The 17,610-nt window shown below is 51.1% G+C and overlaps 2 protein-coding genes across 7 annotated transcripts in view; one reads left to right on the top strand and one right to left on the bottom strand.

Annotated features, from left to right (window-relative positions):
* Window positions 1-14,256, top strand: part of RARB (retinoic acid receptor beta) — a 374,880-nt gene extending 360,624 nt beyond the window's left edge. For all 5 annotated transcript variants that reach the window (XM_074371378.1, XM_010947754.3, XM_010947751.3 and 2 more), the window contains exons 5-8: window positions 3,471-3,647; window positions 10,082-10,286; window positions 11,113-11,271; window positions 12,786-14,256. In XM_074371378.1, coding sequence (XP_074227479.1) covers window positions 3,471-3,647; window positions 10,082-10,286; window positions 11,113-11,271; window positions 12,786-12,982 — 738 coding nt within the window. In that variant the 3' untranslated portion in view covers window positions 12,983-14,256. The remainder of the gene's footprint in view (window positions 1-3,470; window positions 3,648-10,081; window positions 10,287-11,112; window positions 11,272-12,785) is intronic.
* A 45-nt stretch (window positions 14,257-14,301) lies between these two features.
* The window catches only part of TOP2B (DNA topoisomerase II beta), a 57,880-nt gene continuing 54,571 nt past the window's right edge, over window positions 14,302-17,610 (bottom strand). For both annotated transcript variants that reach the window (XM_074371361.1, XM_074371370.1), the window contains exons 34-36: window positions 17,284-17,406; window positions 15,782-15,876; window positions 14,302-14,794 (exon numbers count right to left, since the gene is read on the bottom strand). In XM_074371361.1, coding sequence (XP_074227462.1) covers window positions 14,627-14,794; window positions 15,782-15,876; window positions 17,284-17,406 — 386 coding nt within the window. In that variant the 3' untranslated portion in view covers window positions 14,302-14,626. The remainder of the gene's footprint in view (window positions 14,795-15,781; window positions 15,877-17,283; window positions 17,407-17,610) is intronic.

Genomic DNA, 17,610 nt, shown 5'->3' with positions numbered 1-17,610 from the left:
TGGAAAAGTAAGTGTAGGTGGGACAGCCAGGTGGTCCCAGGAGGCATGGCCACAGCTGGGCCATCTGCTCCCTCTTCTCTCCGTGTGCCGGCCGTTCACCCATCTCAGGCTCCATGGGACACAAGGTGCCCTCGGGATGGGGAGCTGTGGAGATGTCGGGAGCCCTTCATCCACTAGAAAGAGCAACCACCTGCAGGATCCTGCAGCCACCCCACATCCAGCACCTGGAGCACTGATCCAGCCTCCACCCTGTGGCTTGGGCCCCCAGGCCACACCCTGCACACCACCAAGGCCCAGGATTCTGAGAACACCAGGATGTCCAGAGGGGCCGTCCCAGCCCAGGAATCTTGGATGTCGAGGACCAGGAGCATCCCTGAAACGCTACCTTCAAGAAAATCCTACAGTGTCACCCTTGCTTCTAGCCAGACTCCAGGCCCACAGAGACCCCTGTCCGGGCCCCGGCCCTGTGTTTCCCCTGCTCCCCTGCACTGGCAGAGCAGTTGCCAAGTTGCTTCCTCCCAGCTGTTGAAAGCGTCTGGGGTCTGAGGACCGTGCAACGTGCACTGGGGGCCTCTGGGCCTTGCCCTCTGAGGATGGACAGACAGGCTAGTATGTTCGCATGTTTGTTGACCATAGAGAGATGCTGGCCTGGCATGTCACACTCTCTTTGTGGCCACGCTGGGTACCTTTCAGCATCTGGAGTCTCCACCCAGGAGACAGGTGTCAGCAAACAAAGTTCCAGCCGGGATGGAGACTGGAGGGTGCCCGAGATGGTGGGCCCGGTGCTGGAGCTCAAACTGCCTCTCTTCTCTGGGCCTCAGCCTCCGCGTTCACCTCCACAGTGACAGTACACCTGCCAGATGGGGGCGTCGTGAGAATTAGAGGAGGTCGGAGAACAGTGCCTGGCTCCAGGTGAGCCCCAGAGAAGAGGCCGGTCCAAGAGAAACAGCCTGTGGAGATGCGGCGTGTGGACAGCGGGGACCTTCTACACGCACAGCTGGAAGGGAAGTCACTTCTCAGCACGGTCGGAGGGCGAGGACTTCAGGCCTGAGCAGGAAGGAGCCAGCTCAGCAGGTGGCCTGGGCCTTTTGTTCCTTTTACAAGATGCTGCGGCTCCTCTCTAGCCCAGGAGGAGGACAGGCAGCCCTGATTAAAGCCCTGTGGTGCCTGGAACTGCCGCGAATGGGCTTTAAAGACACTGGGGATGCCACCGCCACCTGTGGGGCTTTTTCTGTCAGAAAAGCAGCAGAGAACCAAGCTGGCAGGAGGAAGGGATCCACTTGTGTGACCAAAACAGCCATTTAATTGGAATCCTCGCAGGGTTGGGCTCCACTGCTGCTATAGTAGCCGGGGGGCCCTGCCCCGGCCCTGTGTTCAGCGTTGGGGAGGGTGGGCTGGGATCCTGCCTGGAGGGGCTGGGGGTGGGTGCTGCCTCTGCCCTCGGCTCTCCCAGCGTCCCCCCACCCCAGTTTCTGAAAGCACCGCCCCTGTGCTCCCCTACCCGCTTCATCACCGCCCCAACCAGCCGAGCTCTCCACTGGCTGCCCTGGAGGATAATATATAAGCCATTTTAAACCTCATGCCTATGAATCCAGCACCCAGTATAATAAAGCTCTGGGTTATTTTGTGTTTTATTAACTGCCCCTTCCCTTCAGTTTGCATAATGGTGAGTTAGATTTACATGCCGTTAAGATGGCTGTGCATTATTTTTAATAGAAGGTGAGGTAGGCCCAGTGCGTGGTGAAGTCGCCTCATGCGAGGCTGATGAAGATGTGGCTCACACGGGCCGTGCCCGCAGTGCCTTTTTTTCCAGATGGATGCTCTGTTGTAAGATGATTTCCTGCTGTCTGCCCCCCTTCCCTGTCATCTTCCCACCAACCTGAGAAACCACCGAGTACATTTAATTACAGACCCAGTGGCCACACACCTTGGCCTCGCACTCCACTGGGTGCACCTTGTCGCCAAGCCCTTGGGGAGGGGTGAAGTCACCCCAGGATGCTCGCCCACTTTCTGCAGGGAACACTGTGGGAGGGGCCGGCCAGCACCTTTTTCAGGGCTTCCGTGGCCTCCCTTGTGCAGACTTTCTTTTCCTGCTTTCCTCACCACCCTTAAAAGCACAAGCTCGTTTTACAGGCTCTGCGGCCTGTCATTGAGGGGAGGAACCCGTGTTGTGGGGTTGGGGTGCCTGGTGTCCACATGTGTCAGGGCCCAGACGCTGGCCTGGGACCCTCCCTGTCCAGTCTGCCTCCAGGGCCGGCAGAGGCCACGGCACAGAGCAGCCTCCTCACAGGTTAGTTGTCCTGAGACTGAAAAACACGCATAAACTTGGGGAAACTTCATTCACTCACGAATTCATTAAAATGTTTTTGAGCCCTTACTGTGTGCCAGGCACTGTTCTAGACGCTGAGGACACAGCAATGACAAAGGAGACAGGAAGCAAATGGGAGAGTGGGTTGGGGGCTGAGGGCTGGCAGTGGAGCAGGTCTGGAGTGCGGGGGGGACAGGCAGTGCAAGGGTCTGCAGAGTGGGGGCGGGGGGATCAGGCTTGACCAGACTGGAAGGATGGGGAGTGCGTCACGCAGGAGTCTGGGGCCAGAGCAGGCCTGGTGGAGGGGCCGTCAGTGCAGAGACCCAGAGGTAGGGCCATGCTACCTCGTCCAGCGAGAGCAAGGGGGCCTGTGGAGCAGGGGGAGAGTTGGGGAGAGCCAGGGGGACATGATCAGAGGGCAGGATGGCCTTGCAGGCCATTGAGAGAACATTGCCAGAGTGAGATGAGAAATTGGAGATGTTGATCAGCGCAGTGATTTGCTCAGACTTGTTTGAAAAGGATCCCCGTACTCCTTTGGGAAAAGAGCAAACCATGAGGAGGCCAGCGTAGAATGAGGGAAAGCCCAGCAGGGGCTGTTCCTATAACCCAGGTAGGAGGTGATGGTGGCTGTGAGGTGGGACCTTATCTCTAAGTCTAGACAGTTCTTTTTGGGGAGAATGTGGAATGCTCAGACCTGTACCGTCTCAGGCCCTAACTGAACATTAGTCAGAATTCTTCCTGTTGCAGGTGATAGAAACCAAACTCGAATTGACTTGGGTGAAAAATTACATCCTGGTGTGGATCAGGCGTGGCCGGACCTGGCCCCTTGGTACCGTCAGGAAGGCTGCCGGTCTGACCCGACAGTGGTCTCGGCTTGCGTCTGAATTGGGTACATTAATTCATCAGGGTTGCAAAACAGTGAATCCTCCTCCTATCTTTATTTCGTTTATGAGCTGGAGTAATTGCATAGAGATTCCCTGCATCTGTTACTTGATAACCCAGGGATAAAATTTTGAGCATTTTTAAAAGATGAATCTGAGCTAAAAAGTCAACCCCCTCCGAGGCCTCCGGGTGAAGACTGAGTCGTCAGCCCACTTCAGTTCCCTGACTTCCGCCGAGCTTCCTGGCAGATACCCCTGACCGTGTTTCCTCTCCCTGTCAGAATTCCAGTGCTGACCATCGAGTCCGACTGGACCTGGGCCTCTGGGACAAATTCAGCGAGCTGGCCACCAAGTGCATTATCAAGATCGTGGAGTTTGCTAAGCGTCTGCCAGGCTTCACCGGCTTGACCATCGCAGACCAGATCACCTTGCTGAAGGCCGCCTGCCTGGACATCCTGGTACGTGCCCCCTGCTCGCGTGGGTCGGGTGAGCGGGGAGGATGGGATGAGATGCTTTGAGACCAGAGGCTCTGCTTCCCCAGCCGCTCTTCCTGCCGCTGGTGGCCGAGGGCTCCCCGGAGCTGGTGTGGGAGTCCTCCGTGGCCCTGGGAAAGGGCCCAGCAGCCCTGCTGTTCTCCCACTGTGGCTTCCAGCACTCCAGAGGGGTGAGGGCCCCATCGCAGCCCAGCCTCCGCAGACCTCTGCCAGCTGCGTGACCACCCCTCTCTCCCTGATGTGGCCCCGGTGATGGGGTCATCGTGCTGGCTGGGCTGGCTTCCTTGCACAGGGGACGTTGGAGGTGGCAGGGGTGTGTCCTGCCTGGGAAGGTGTGTGCTTTTGGGCCTCTGGAGGAAGTGGGAGGGGAGGCTGGCCCCCACGGGTTCATCAGAGCATAGGGAAAGCGGTTAGCTTTTGAGGTATTTTAAAAATAGAGATTTTTCTTTTTCTTATACATCTTTCATAGCTTTGGAATAAACAGTTCTGCAAAGCAAGTTCAGTTACCATAATCAGACACCCCACCCGCCCACAATCCCTCTCAGGAGGAGAGAGGACCCTGTGGGGGGCAGTTGTGCTGGCAGCTTGTCTGTCCACCCAGGAGTCGGGTCTGAGGAGAGTGATAGTGGTTACTCTGCGGCGTACAGGTGCCAGGGATCCTGACAGTCTGTGTGATGCGATTTCTTCTCATGAAATGAGAGGGGCTGGGATGAACCTAGGAGCAGGAAGAGTGGGACCTGAGAGCAGCATCCACCTGTCACACCCCCTCGCCCTGTAGCGTTTGCAAACCTCAGCTCATTTGAGCCTCATGCGGCAAAGTGAGGTGGGGATGGAGACCCCACCTGCCTTACGGGAGGAGCTTGAGACCCGGTGAATCAGCTGAGTCCAAATGGTTCAGCTCTGAAGGCATGAGAGGCTGTGCAGACATGAGGTATTAGAAGCACAAGCAGGGGTGGCGTCGCAGGTATGGCCCTGGGGACGGAGCTTGCCCGGCCACCAGAGGTTAGATGCAACTTTGGCCCATCAGCCAGGATATTGATGATGAGTTCTTGGAATCATTAACAACCAAGGACAGGTTTTTTGACACTTTCCTCACAAATGCTTAATGTGTGGTGCTGGGTAGGATTTCAACTAAGCCCCAGGACACCCCGACATGGAGTTCCGTGGTGAGGCGGAATGGCCACAGGGTGGCACGGGCCCTGTGGGACCCTGCCCACTGCACCGCGTGGAGCCGTCCCGATGCGCCGGCTCTGGCCTCTGCTGGCTTCGTGGTCCCCTCTTGTCTGGTTGCCAGGCGGTGATTTGCAGTTCCCTCACCTGCTGCCCTTTGGGAGAGAAGGAGCGAGAAGAGGGATGCTTTGAGGTCGCCCCAGGGTCAGGGGGTCTTGTGTCCACAGCGGCAGGTGCTCAGTGCTCAGGGAGCTTAGGTGCCCTGGGGAGCCTCACCAGGCTCCCGCGGCCACAGTCCTGCATCCCACACGGACGCCCAAGCCGGCAGCCCTCCTCCCTTCGCTGTGGCCCACGAGCAGCCAGTGTTAGGTGGGTGGTGCAGAGGTGAAAGGGCCAGACTCCTGGGTTCAAACCCAGGTCTGCCCCTCACGAATAGCAAGACCCTCGGGAGGCTGGGGGCCGTCTCTGAGCCTCACTCACTGCCAGTGATGTGGGTGTGAGAGGGGCTCCTCCCCAGTCAGGTTGTGGGGAGAACTCATGGGGATAATGCGCCTGAAGCACTTAGCTCAGTACCCAGCACAGAGTCAGTACCCTTTACTGCCGTCCTCCACCTCCTCCTGCTCCTCCTTTATTCCTCTTCTTCCTGCTCATCCTCCTCCTCCTCATCCTCCCCCTCGTTGTCCTTCTCCTCGTCCTCCTCCTGGCCGGGAGCCCGGAGCGTCTCCGGGAGCTGTCCGTGTATGTGCGTGTGGCCCCCCCACGCCCACACGTGTGCCGTCCAGAGCTGTGCTGCCCAGGACAGTGGCCTCCTGCCTCCTGAAATGTGGCTGGTGTGAGCACCGTGCTTGTGCAGGAAATACTCGATTTCAGAGACTTAGCGTTTAATCATGTAAAGTATCTCCTTAACGATTCTTTATGTTGGTTCCATGTTGAAACAGTATTTTGGATCTATTAGGTTAAATTAAATAGATTATTAAATTTAATTTCACATATTTCTCCTAACATTTTAAATAACGACTCCCTGAGCCCTGGTTTCAGAGGCAGCGCAGCGAGAAGAGACTTGCGCTCCCAGCACACGCCTCCTCCTCAGGAACAGGAGACTGCGAGCAGGTCCCGTAGGGGCAACGCTGTGTCCCATGAGCGCCCACACGAGGCCCCATGTGCTGCGGAGGGAGACGGCCGGGCAGAGCTCTGTGCTGCTGTGTCATCACCACCACCCAGCGTTCCCATAGCACAGGAGGATAAATAGGAAAATCAGATCAGGGTCTGCCCCCCAGACTCAAATACTATGAGTACAGAGACTGAGATGGGTGAGCAGTTGGAGCTTTCTCCTTTGCCAAAAACTTAGAAATCCCTGAACTTCCTAAACCCCCTTCAGGGGATTACAAGGTGGGAGAGAGTCAGATGAGGGAATCCATTTCATTAATAAGTGGGTAAATATTCATCAGTCACCTGCTGTGTGGACAACACTGCCCTAGATGGCAAGGAAATGGCAAGGAGCAAGACAGGTGAAGAGCAGTCCCCTTGTAGAAGCGTGTCTTCTGGAGGGTGATGAGTTGGGAGGCTCAGAGCACCAGCCTGCGAGGAGAGTAAAGTAGGGTACTGGGTGGCATTTGGGAGTACTACACAGTGGTGAAAAAGACCCCTGCTCCCCACGCCAGCACGGGGTATCTCCCGGCCGAGATACGGAGTGAAGAGAAGCCAGACAGTGCTGTGTGACTCCACTGACCTGCAGTTCAGAAACAGGCAGAATGAGGCCATAGAAACAGAGGTCAAAGTGATGGAATGATGGAGCCCTTGGGAGGAGGTTTGATTGGGAAGGGCCCAGGGAGCCTGTAGGCGCTAGGACTGTTTGTGCCTTGATCTTGGGGAGCTCACGCAGGCCCATGCTTGGGGTACACACAGCTGTGTGTGCACTTGAGGTGGGTGTATGGCCCATGTATGTTGCATTAGTTATCTGCCGCTGCGTAACAGGCTGCCTCGAAACTTAGCGGCTTGAGATAATACGTGTTATGTCACAGCCCCTTTTGGTCAGGAACTCACAGAGCCAGGTGGTTCTGCGTCTGGGGCTCTCATGAGGCTTCCTTGAGGATGTCAGCAGAGCAGCCTCAGCTGAAGGCCCGACCGGGGCTGGACAGGCTGCCCACAGGATGATGCCTCACGTCTGCTGTTGACCGCAGGGCTGGGCTTTTTGCCACAGGGCCTCCCCAGGGGGCTGCATGAGCGTCCTCATGCCACGTCACCTGGCTTCCCCAGAGTAAAGAGATGGGAGAGTGGGCGAGGAGCGGCCGCCACCCCTCCCACGGCCTCATCACCAGCTGTCACTTCCCTGCATCCCATCATTGGAGTCAAGGCAGTGGCTCCAGCCACACTCGCAGGGAGGGGAATGAAGCTTTGCTCCTCAGAGTGGGTAGGAGCAAAGAATTTGGGGGCATGTTTGAAAACCACCACACATGTTACACCTCAATGTTTAAACATTTATTTCATATTTCAAAAAAATAGGGGGATGTGATATAAAATAATGGTTTTGGGGGAAGTGTGTTCCCTGTGCTCTCTGAGGAGGTGACATTGAGCTGAGCCTTGACTAGACGAGTCAGGCACGTGAAGATCAGTGGATAAGTGTGAAATGCAGAGGGAACAGCACAAAACAGTGCAAAGGCTCTGCTGCAAGGCTCAGAGAGGAAAGCGTGGGGCGGACATTAACAAGCAGGGCGGAGGGGCAGCTGAAGGCAGCGGGGCTGCAGGAAGAGGCCGGAGTCTGTGGGTCTGAAGAGGTCCGGAAACCATTGGTTGGGGGTGTTGGCGAGGGGGAGATGGCTCTGATGACTGTGTCGAGCAGCGGCTCTGGCTGCGGGGCTGGACTGGAGACACAGGACGGTTCCGAGGCCCTGGCCGCGGAGGGGCAGAGGTGGCTTGGGTTGGGGCAGTCACTAAGGGGACAAGCAGAAGTGGACGAGGGGCTCTCCGTCTCTGGGTCTCACATACTCAGCCCTTCCCTGGCCCCTGCTCCTCGGCCGCAGCAGGCAGTGGATGGCATTCGGTGTCCTTGAGGGGGACAGGGTTCTCCCTGCCCCAGGGAGGGTCGGTTTTGCCCATGAACGAGCTCTGTGTTGTCGCCTGGCCCCTCCTTTGTGCGCTGGCCCTGCCAGGGCTATTTTTACCCACCTCGTGGGGCCGGCGTGCTCCTCTGTTCAGATAAAACAGCCTCCTTTCAAACAAAGGGCGCTTTATCCTGGAGAAGCACTTGGTGGTTTTCCTGGCATTTGACTTTAGTGTGACAAGATGCAGCTCCTGGGTTTGTGTCCAGGGTTGCCTGGCCCAGCCCAGGGCGACAGGGAGTGGGGCAGGGGCTCCTCCGTCCCGGCCACCCGCCCTCCTCTCTGGATGGCCCGTTTACACTTGGTTTTGGTTTTGAACTTTCTAGGGAGAGAGGCAACAGGACATAGTTCAAATGCTTCATCAGCATCCAAATGCTGTCCCGCTTCTGAGGAGGAAACCCCTTCAGAGTGGAATAGTCTGAAAGCCGTTTTGTGAGCTGCCGTTTGGACCGGGTTTCTCAGTGAGCCGCTGACGGCTCGCAGGCCTATGGTCGGCCATTGGCCAGACCGGAGCTGTTCCTCTGTGTTGGTGCTGGGGTGCGCTGACACTCAGCTTCTCCCCTCAGGTGTCTTCTGGCCAAGAGGACACTGGAGTCAGGCTTTTTGTTCCACAGATGCCCTCGCCCCGCAGGGCAGCCTGGTGCTTTCGCCCGAGCCCAGGCTGCGTGTAGGAGCAGGGCCGGCTCCGGGCCGGCTCATAGCTGGCTTCCCAGAGGGCCCGAGCAAGGACACCGGAGCACGGGATCTTTGCGGGACAACAGCACTGCCTCCTGGTTCGTGAGGGCCAGTGGCTGAGGCTCTTGTGTGCGCACCGCCAAGCAGAGGGGACGGTCTTCCCCACCAGACGTGTCCTGGCCCCAAACCCCCAGCACTTCCCTGACAAGGGGCAGGATTTGACCGAAGTTCTCTTAGTGGCCCTGCTGGGAGCCGGGGGAGGGGGGCGTCTGTCCCTCCCCCAGGGCCCACCCTCCGCACGCGGTGGCGGGACCGGAAGGCGCGGACCCTTCGGTCAGTGTCGGCCTCCGGGCTGACTCCGAGGTGAAGCGTCTTGGAGACGACAGCCCGTCACACGTCTGGAAGGTGCTCTCAGCTCCCTCAGCCTGCCGGGCTGGTCACCTTTGTCCAGGCGGGATTACTTTCTCGCTGGGTCAAGTGTGGAGACTCGGCTGGCGGGAGGCCCTTCCCGGTCATCGGTGCAGAGCTAGGGTCCCGGGCGGACAGGAGCCGCGGAGCCCCTCACCGGCGGGGTGCTGACGGGGCCGCGGGGGGACCACGGGCAGCAGCAGGGCTGCAGACCAAGGGCGTGCCAGGCGGGGTTGGGAGGCTGCGGCACGAGACCCAGGCTGCTTTTCTAGAGCAGTCCCACCCAGGCTTCTTGGCTTAGCTGAGGTGTCACCTCTTGTCCGTGGATCTGCCCTGGGTTTCCTGCCGGCTGTGCCGTAGTGTCCCCTCTTCCACGCACTGGCGCCCTGCTCATTCCTCTCTTGCCCCGTGGATCGTAGTCCTCTGTGGACCCGTCGAATCAGAGACATCACAAGTCAGGGAGCCTGACTTGGGAGGAGTCAGATTCAGCCATGTCTTAATTGTGTGACCCTGGGTACATGGCTTAACCTTTCTGAGCCTAATCTGTAAGATGAGAATCCTGTTGGCCCCACCGAGTTATTGGGAAGGCGAATGGAGAGCATGTGAACACTCAGTATACACTGGACATTTAATAAATGGTAAATATTGGTCTTTCTTTTTGGTAGACTGTAAACTCTTAAAAAAAAAAAAAAGATAGAATCTTTTTCCTCTTTTTCTCCCCAGCACCTGGCACAGTGCCTGAGACATAAGTAGGTACTCAGTAAATGTTTATTTGAGTCAGATGAATTACTTTTAGTATAAACAGATACTTCTCAAAATTTCTTGCATCCTATTTATTATTCCCTAAATAGCTTTAGCCCGGGTTTTGACTTCTGTGGTCTTTTGAAGGAAGAGCTGGGGGGACATTCACATCCAAAGAGGGGTGAGCGGCTCTGGTGCTGCAGGAGCTCCCAGGAAATCTCCACGTGATCTCCTGCCCTGATCTCATGGAGGCTGTCAGGGCAGGCTCGCTCTGATGCCCCATCAGACGTGGTTGTCTTCTTCCAGATTCTCAGAATCTGCACCAGGTACACCCCAGAACAAGACACCATGACATTTTCGGATGGCCTGACCCTGAATCGAACCCAGATGCACAACGCCGGCTTCGGCCCTCTGACCGACCTCGTGTTCACCTTCGCCAGCCAGCTCCTGCCTCTGGAGATGGATGACACTGAGACGGGCCTTCTCAGCGCCATCTGCTTGATCTGTGGAGGTACCCAGCACCCAGAAAACCCTCACGAGATTTCCTGAAGAACAGCTTACATTTGTAATTTATGGGAAATTCCTCATCTCCAGTTTGGAGTTATTTTGCATGGAAAAAGACATGTGAACAAAGCCAGGCATGCATGCTTAGAGTTTGTTGCATTCTTCAATATTTTTTTATAAAATTAAAGGTATTCGGGGTCTTTCTGTTCTGCAATACCAAAATGTTATTTCTCCAGTTGCCACAGGTATTTTTTGTTAAGGTAGGATCAGATTGTTGTTAAATAAATTGCCTAGGGACATTTTAAGGAAGCACCAAGGAACTTGCCTGTGCTGTTTGCTAGTTTAGTGGCTGGGACTACAAGTCCTTGTGCTGGCCCCATACCAACCTTTGGAAGACTGGGATAAACAGGGCTTTCTTCTCTGTAGTGACCCCTGCTGGCTCAGGGGAGGCTGAATCGTAAGTGATTAAAGAGTAACCAGCTTTAATTAGGGGACTGATTCACCTTGCCTTTTTAACCATCCTGCTCAAGGTTTCTAATTCAGTTCAGTAGTGACACCTCCTGGTCATGAGAAGTAATTCTCTGCTGGGGACGAAAGCAACCAGCCATCAAAATGTGGTTTTGATCAACAAGGACAATCATTTTCAAGTATCATTGCCTGAAGCAGTTGCAGTGTCCTCAGATTTGTTTGTGTGATTGAATCATCAAATTAATAAAGTTATGGCACAGCGGAAGCAGGAAGAGAGGAAATGGGCGGAAATTCTCTAGCCTGCAAAGTGCATAACTCTTTCTGTCCTGATACTGATTGCTTAATGCTTCATTCCTGGTATCTAGACCGCCAGGACCTTGAGGAACCAACAAAAGTCGATAAGCTACAAGAACCATTGCTGGAAGCACTAAAAATTTATATCAGAAAGAGACGACCCAGCAAGCCTCACATGTTTCCAAAGATCTTAATGAAAATCACGGATCTCCGCAGCATCAGTGCTAAAGGTACGTCCCTGTCCGCCGTGCTCGCCCGCCAGGTGAGCTCAGTCCCCACCACGTTGCACTGCTTTTTTCAAACCCCGTGTTTTAATTCAGGATGTTTGATAAGACTGCTTTTTTACTATTTTGGAATTCATTTCTCATTGAAATCAAAAGCAATGAAAATAGTACCTACCCTTAAAAAAAAGAAAAACTCAAATCTTACCCTACCCCAGTGATCTTAACAGATTATAGAGCTTTAAAATTCAGATGACTTAAGCGAATGATTAGAAAAACTGTGTCCAAGAGAACGTACAATATGGCAGGCTTCTCAGTTTCCTAGTTTTCCACACATTCCATTTCATTCCAGCTTTCCACACATGCTCTGGTTTGTGTAGACATGATTCCAGTTTTTCCTGAACAGCCAAACCTCAAGAACGATGAGCGGCGCTTAGGCTGTCACGGGTCACGCGGCCCTGTCCCTCAGCCTGGCCGCGGCGCCCCCGCGCGTAGGCAGGGGCACCTCTGCACGCCCCTAGGCAGAGACGCTCTCGCCTTCCGGAGAGGTGGAACTGTTTCTGCCTAGTGATTTCCAGGTTACAGGCACCTGGAGCAGTTACAGAAGCGCCTGGAGCCCTGTGACAGCTGCGTGTTGGAGCGGGGTTTCCCTACCAGAGAGAAAGCTCGGCAGCCGCCCCGGGCACCAGACCTGCTGCTTGTCACTCCCCTTCCCGCTGCGCGCACTCTGTCTCTGAAGACCCTGGTGAGCCAAGGAACAAACTCCATTTCAGAAAGTGCTTAGAAGCACCATAAACCTGCTTGACAGGGAGTTTCAATTCTTGAGCTCCTTCTTAGAGGTTTCTTAAGTGAGACACCGAGTTCATCCCTGGCGTGGAACTCAGTGTAGAAGAAACCAGTGCTTGACCACTGTAATTTTGACGTCTTTGATTTTAAAACAGTGAGGTCGTGAACGAACACTGCCGCTCCCTGTATCTGTAACCCGCGTCGTCCACTAGCACTCGGGGCACTCAAGCACCTGAAATGTGGTTAATGCAATTGAGACACTGGTTTCCTAATTGTATTTAACTTAATGGATTTAAGTTTGAACAGCCACACATAACTAGCGGCTGCCCTGTGGGGCAGTGCACTGCTCTGTCGCTGACCATCACCACACACTTATTACTCAAGTCACTTCCTCCGTTTGTGGGTCACTGGAACCCTCTCAGCGGGCTCATTTCCAAGATACACTGTTTTTGGTCTTTTATCAGGAACTTCTTTGTAAATTATGTCAAGTAAATATATACTGATACTGCTTTCTAACACCGACTGAGGCATAGAATGATCAAATGTAAGCATGTCATCACGTCGCTGCTGCTTTTTCTACAGATGAAGTGGAAACGTGTTCATGCTGTGCGATTAGGGTGGCCTCCGGGCGGCACTGGTAGCACCGTTCTCCCCCTTGTTAAAGGACACGAAAGTTGGCCCCAGTGTTCACCCTAACTCCTTATCTCTAGCAGATTTCTATTATCTCTTTTTAAAAGGTGCAGAACGTGTAATTACCTTGAAAATGGAAATCCCTGGATCGATGCCACCTCTCATTCAGGAAATGCTGGAGAATTCTGAAGGACATGAACCCTTGACCCCCAGTTCAAGTGGGAACACGGCAGAGCACAGTCCCAGCGTCTCACCCAGCTCGGTGGACAACAGCGGTGTCAGTCAGTCACCACTGGTGCAATAGGACACTCTCCCGCTACTTCAGACATTCCCCAGTACCTTCACATCGGGATTTAAAATGCAAGAAGAAACATTTTTACTGCTGCTTAGTTTTTGGACTGAAAATATATCGAAACTCAAGAAGGACCAAGAAGTTTTCATATGTATCAGTATATACCCCTCACTGTCTAACTTACCTAGAAATACAAACTTTTTAAATTCTAAAAATCAGCCATTTCATGCAACCCAAAACTAGTTACAAGCTTCTGTTTTCCTCTTTGAACACTCAAGATTGCATGGCAAAGACCCAGTCAAAATGATTTACCCCTGGTTAAGTTTCTGAAGACTCTGTACATACAGAAGTTGGCTCTGTTCTCTCTCTCCTGTATGTCTGGTGCTCTCCTGTCTTGCTTACTCCCCGTAACTGAGACGCCAAGGTTATGAAACCGATTACTGTACATGTCCATTAAGACAGGTTCAAAAAGATAACCGTCTTGCTTTCACAGAATAATCAAGACCTCGAGGTAAGGAGACGGGACTGTTGTACAGTGTGACAAGGTAAGGCTAAAGATGCTCTAATTTAGTTAGTGTAGAGGCTTGTCCTTGCTCTTTCTGATGCTCTCAGACTGCATCTTTTTATTTCTTGTTGCCCAGTAAAAGTACACAAATTCGCTGCACTAGCAGAAGAGAATTCTGTATCAGTGTAACTGCCAGTTCAGTTAATCAAATGTCATTTGTTCAATTAATGTCACTTTAAATTAAAAGTGGTTTATTACTTGTTTAATGACATAACTACACAATTTTTTTAAAAAAGATCCCTTTTTACAGTAATGATAGCCTCCAAGGCGGAAACACTTTCCAGTGTTAATAAGCTGTTGTTTACCTGTTCACAAGCCATTAGGGCGGTGTCACGGGCTCACCGACAGGCTGGGCCACCACCTGCACCATGGGGCTCGCGTAGCCTTGCAGATTCCTGCTTAATATCGGTTTGTTTTATTTTCCATTAAGTCCCAAAGACATGGGCAGAGACTCTGTGTCCTCTGGCCTTGTTCAATCACTATGAAACAGAATGGAAGCTGGGGTAGAGTGGTTAACAGATACCAGTGTCAGTTTCTTAGATCTCATTTAAGCACTAGTGGGATTTTTTTTTTTTTTTGATATATTAGCAAGTCTGTGATGTACTTTCACTGGCTGTTTGTACATTGAGATTGTTTAACAATGCTTTCTATGTTCATATACTGTTTACCTTTTTCCATGGAGTCTCCTGGCAAAGAATAAAATATATTTATTTTAAAGGTGTATGGGAGCTTTTACTACTGTCATCGTGAGTAAAGAGACAGAAAACACAGTTCCATTTTTAATGTTTAAATTTCATTTCAAAAAGCAGGTCTGTAGTCTGCAATCATGACAATTAAAATCTGTGCTAATGCACAACAGTCTATAACAGTTCTACAAGCCAATCGGACAGTACATGACAGTTCAATGAGTAAAAAAGAGCATAAAACTGTATGTGTAAGAACAAAATGTTAAAAGGCCTACCACAATAATAAAAAACCATCAATTACATTATCACATTAAAATAAGCCAGATGTACAAAAGTCTGAGACAGAAAAGACAAAAGGACAACACAAGTTATCTGTTGAAAAATGTTTCTGTGCTCTTTGGGCACTTAATTAAACATTGCAAAATCAACATCTTCTTCTTCGTCAGAGTCTGCAAAGTATTTTACTTCTTTCCTAGCCCGCCCGCTCCGTGGCAGAGAGGGTGGTTCAGAAGTGAAGTCTGATGGGAAGAGGTCCACATCTGAATCCTGATCAAAAGATGTTTTCTTCGGTTTCTAGACATTTTTTTAAAAAAGAGAGACTTAAAACCCCGAAGTTTTTTAAAAGGGTTAAAAAAAAAAAAAGAAGACTAGTATTAAAAAGATGTATTCCTTATACTTATATTTATTTGGGAAATATTGCAAATAATGGTTCTCTTAAAATCAGAATTGTAATGCTAACTTAAGTGTGCGGCCAGTTACCACATCACTTCTATGAAGGGAAAAGTAGGATTAGGTATGGTTCGTCACCCTGGTGATCTCGCAGTACTTAGCCACATTACTTCATTCTTTCTGAACTTACATGTTACCCAGCAAACATGCACAATGCACAGATTAGTAAAAATTCAAGTTGTCTTATTGGTAAGTACCTATCAGGCCATGAGAGGAAAACAGGACTTGTGCACAGAACGCAGTGCACAATGTTTGTTAGTGTTTATAAAAATGCAGAGAAGAGCCACCAGGATGGACCAGAGTCACAGGAGACAACGGGATGGGAAAGGTCAATGCGGAGAGCACCGCACAGCTCAGCTCATCCCTGTTTGTTTTTAAGTTTTAATAGGACAGAGAGAGACGAGGGAGTCATTTGATGTTATTAATTTACCTAAAAGAGACTGTACTTCTGGTGAAGGGTCAGACTAATTGGGATAATTAGCCACAGTCAAATGAATTCAAGTTAAGAAAAATCAAATTAGTTCTGGTCATATAAATCCACATTAAAAAGAAATAGCCTTCATTGGTTCTGAAAATTCGTATTTCAGACAGGGAGCGTGCAGCTCGTGCTCACCGGCGGAAGGGGGACACTCTCAGGCTAGTTTGTGCCACACTGTCACCCGAGAGACAGTCCCGCTTATCTGCACTTTCCACCTGGGTGATATCTAACCGTATACAAGCCCCCGTGGGTAAGAGCTGCTCTGCTGAGCTCTGCTACAAGACATAGTTTACTGAACTCAGCCACTTACACATATTATCTTAGAACTACATTAAAAAGATGGTCCTGATTACCTTGCTGGGTGGTTTGGAAGTTCTCCTGCCAGGGTTATAATCACCTTCATTTTCAGAGCCAGATGCTTTCCTTTTCTTTGCCCCTCGGCCTTTACCTTAAAATGATACAAAGGGTTTGTTATCTCAAGGTTAAGTGCAATATAGAAGATAAATACAGAACATTATCCTTCCCTTTTCTGGCGTGCCCAGTTAGTACTGCACTCCTGATCTCTTCCCCTGGTTGATGCAGAAACAATTCTGCAGCATTCTGTCAGGTCTGGGGTTGACATGACTAAAGAGTACTTCACAAATACACTTAAACTAGTCAGAAGGTCCTGGTGACAAATTTTAATAACCAAGCCCCTAATGTATGAAAGAAAACATTTGCATTTTGCACATACAGTCCTTGGCCTGAAAAGAAAATCTCTTAGAAGAGTATATTTTAAATTATACGTGATGAAAAAATTGGTTTCTAATCTGTCACAGGCCAATACTTACCAACTGCATTTTAACAACCATTTTAAGTAGCACAATCTTAAACCATGAGATAATCTGTCAAATCCATATTCCTTCCCAGACTAGATTCATGCAGCCTATTTTTTCATCTAACCTCTCATTCTCATCATTGGATGAGGTGGGGAGGGAAGGTGACCAAATGTTCTCGATCCTTTGATGATGCCAGTAAAAGAGAAAATGGAGCTAAACTGCAATTCTACATGTCTTAAAGTTCCTGAAGAGCTATGACTGACTAGGCTGCACACACAGCAGGACACGAGAGCCTAAGGGGTCTTGGGATGTCACATTTCATCAAATGAATCCATGGCGCTAGTGAATTCATAAAGGTTTCAAACTGTGGGTCCCTAACTACTGACCTCCCCAGCCACTGTGCCCCTTTTCTGCCCCCTCTTGTCCCTTGTTTCCATGTGGTTCTGTGTCTCCTTACCCTGCCCACCACTTCAGTAAACACACTGATGGTAGTATCTGTCAGTTGGATGAAAGACTGAGCAGCTACCCTTAGAGAAAATCATGTCTTACATATTTTTTAAGCATCTTTAAGGACTTTTTAAGATTCTGAAGGTAAAGAGGAGAGAGCAGGGAGAAGCACTGGTGCCAGCGCCCTTGTCGGGCCCTGGATTTCATTTCATTTCCTAGATGAGTTTGAAAAGCTCTAGCCTAAGAGTCCTCGCTCCAACCTAGCCCACCGAGGCCATGCTTTAGTGAGGAGCCCTCACCTGCCTTCTTAATAACCACTTCCACTAGGTCCATGCAGGGGACCTCCGATCTTCGGCACAGGCGTCACTTATCTGACCTCCTTGTAATTTCTCAATTTCCTGATTTGTAAAACAAAGTGACTGGACTAAACTGCTGTACTTCCTTTGGACTCTTAACTCACCACTGATTCTTAAACACATTGCTTACTGAGCAGTAAAGCAATTTAAAATACCCCTCTAAATTCACTGAGCAGAAGACACAGTGTTCTGCACCTGGAACATGCTGGAGAGTTACATGAAGACACCCCTCACCTCTCGGCGCCGCGGTCTTCTTTGGAATGCCAAACTCGGAGTCCGAATCAGAGTTCACAGTCTCTACCTTCTTCTGCTTGGGAGTTCTCTTGGGCTTAGGGGTTGTATCTAAAGACGGTTTTCCTATTAAGCAAATTTCCATTTCACAGATCAGCGTAATATACTTACCAACAGCACGAGCTGAAGTGAGCCGTATAACGAGGGGATTTCTTACTGCTGATGTGAAACTGAGAAGCCTTCAATAATACAATGATTTCTTTCCATTTAGTGCCAGTGTAAAGGGAAACAACAGCTCATAGATGACAAAATGCTTTTTACGTAATAATG

This window comes from Camelus bactrianus, chromosome 1 (genome assembly GCF_048773025.1).
Source record: "Camelus bactrianus isolate YW-2024 breed Bactrian camel chromosome 1, ASM4877302v1, whole genome shotgun sequence".
Lineage (NCBI taxonomy): Eukaryota > Metazoa > Chordata > Mammalia > Artiodactyla > Camelidae > Camelus > Camelus bactrianus.
This window is presented reverse-complemented; position numbering and strand designations above follow the sequence as displayed.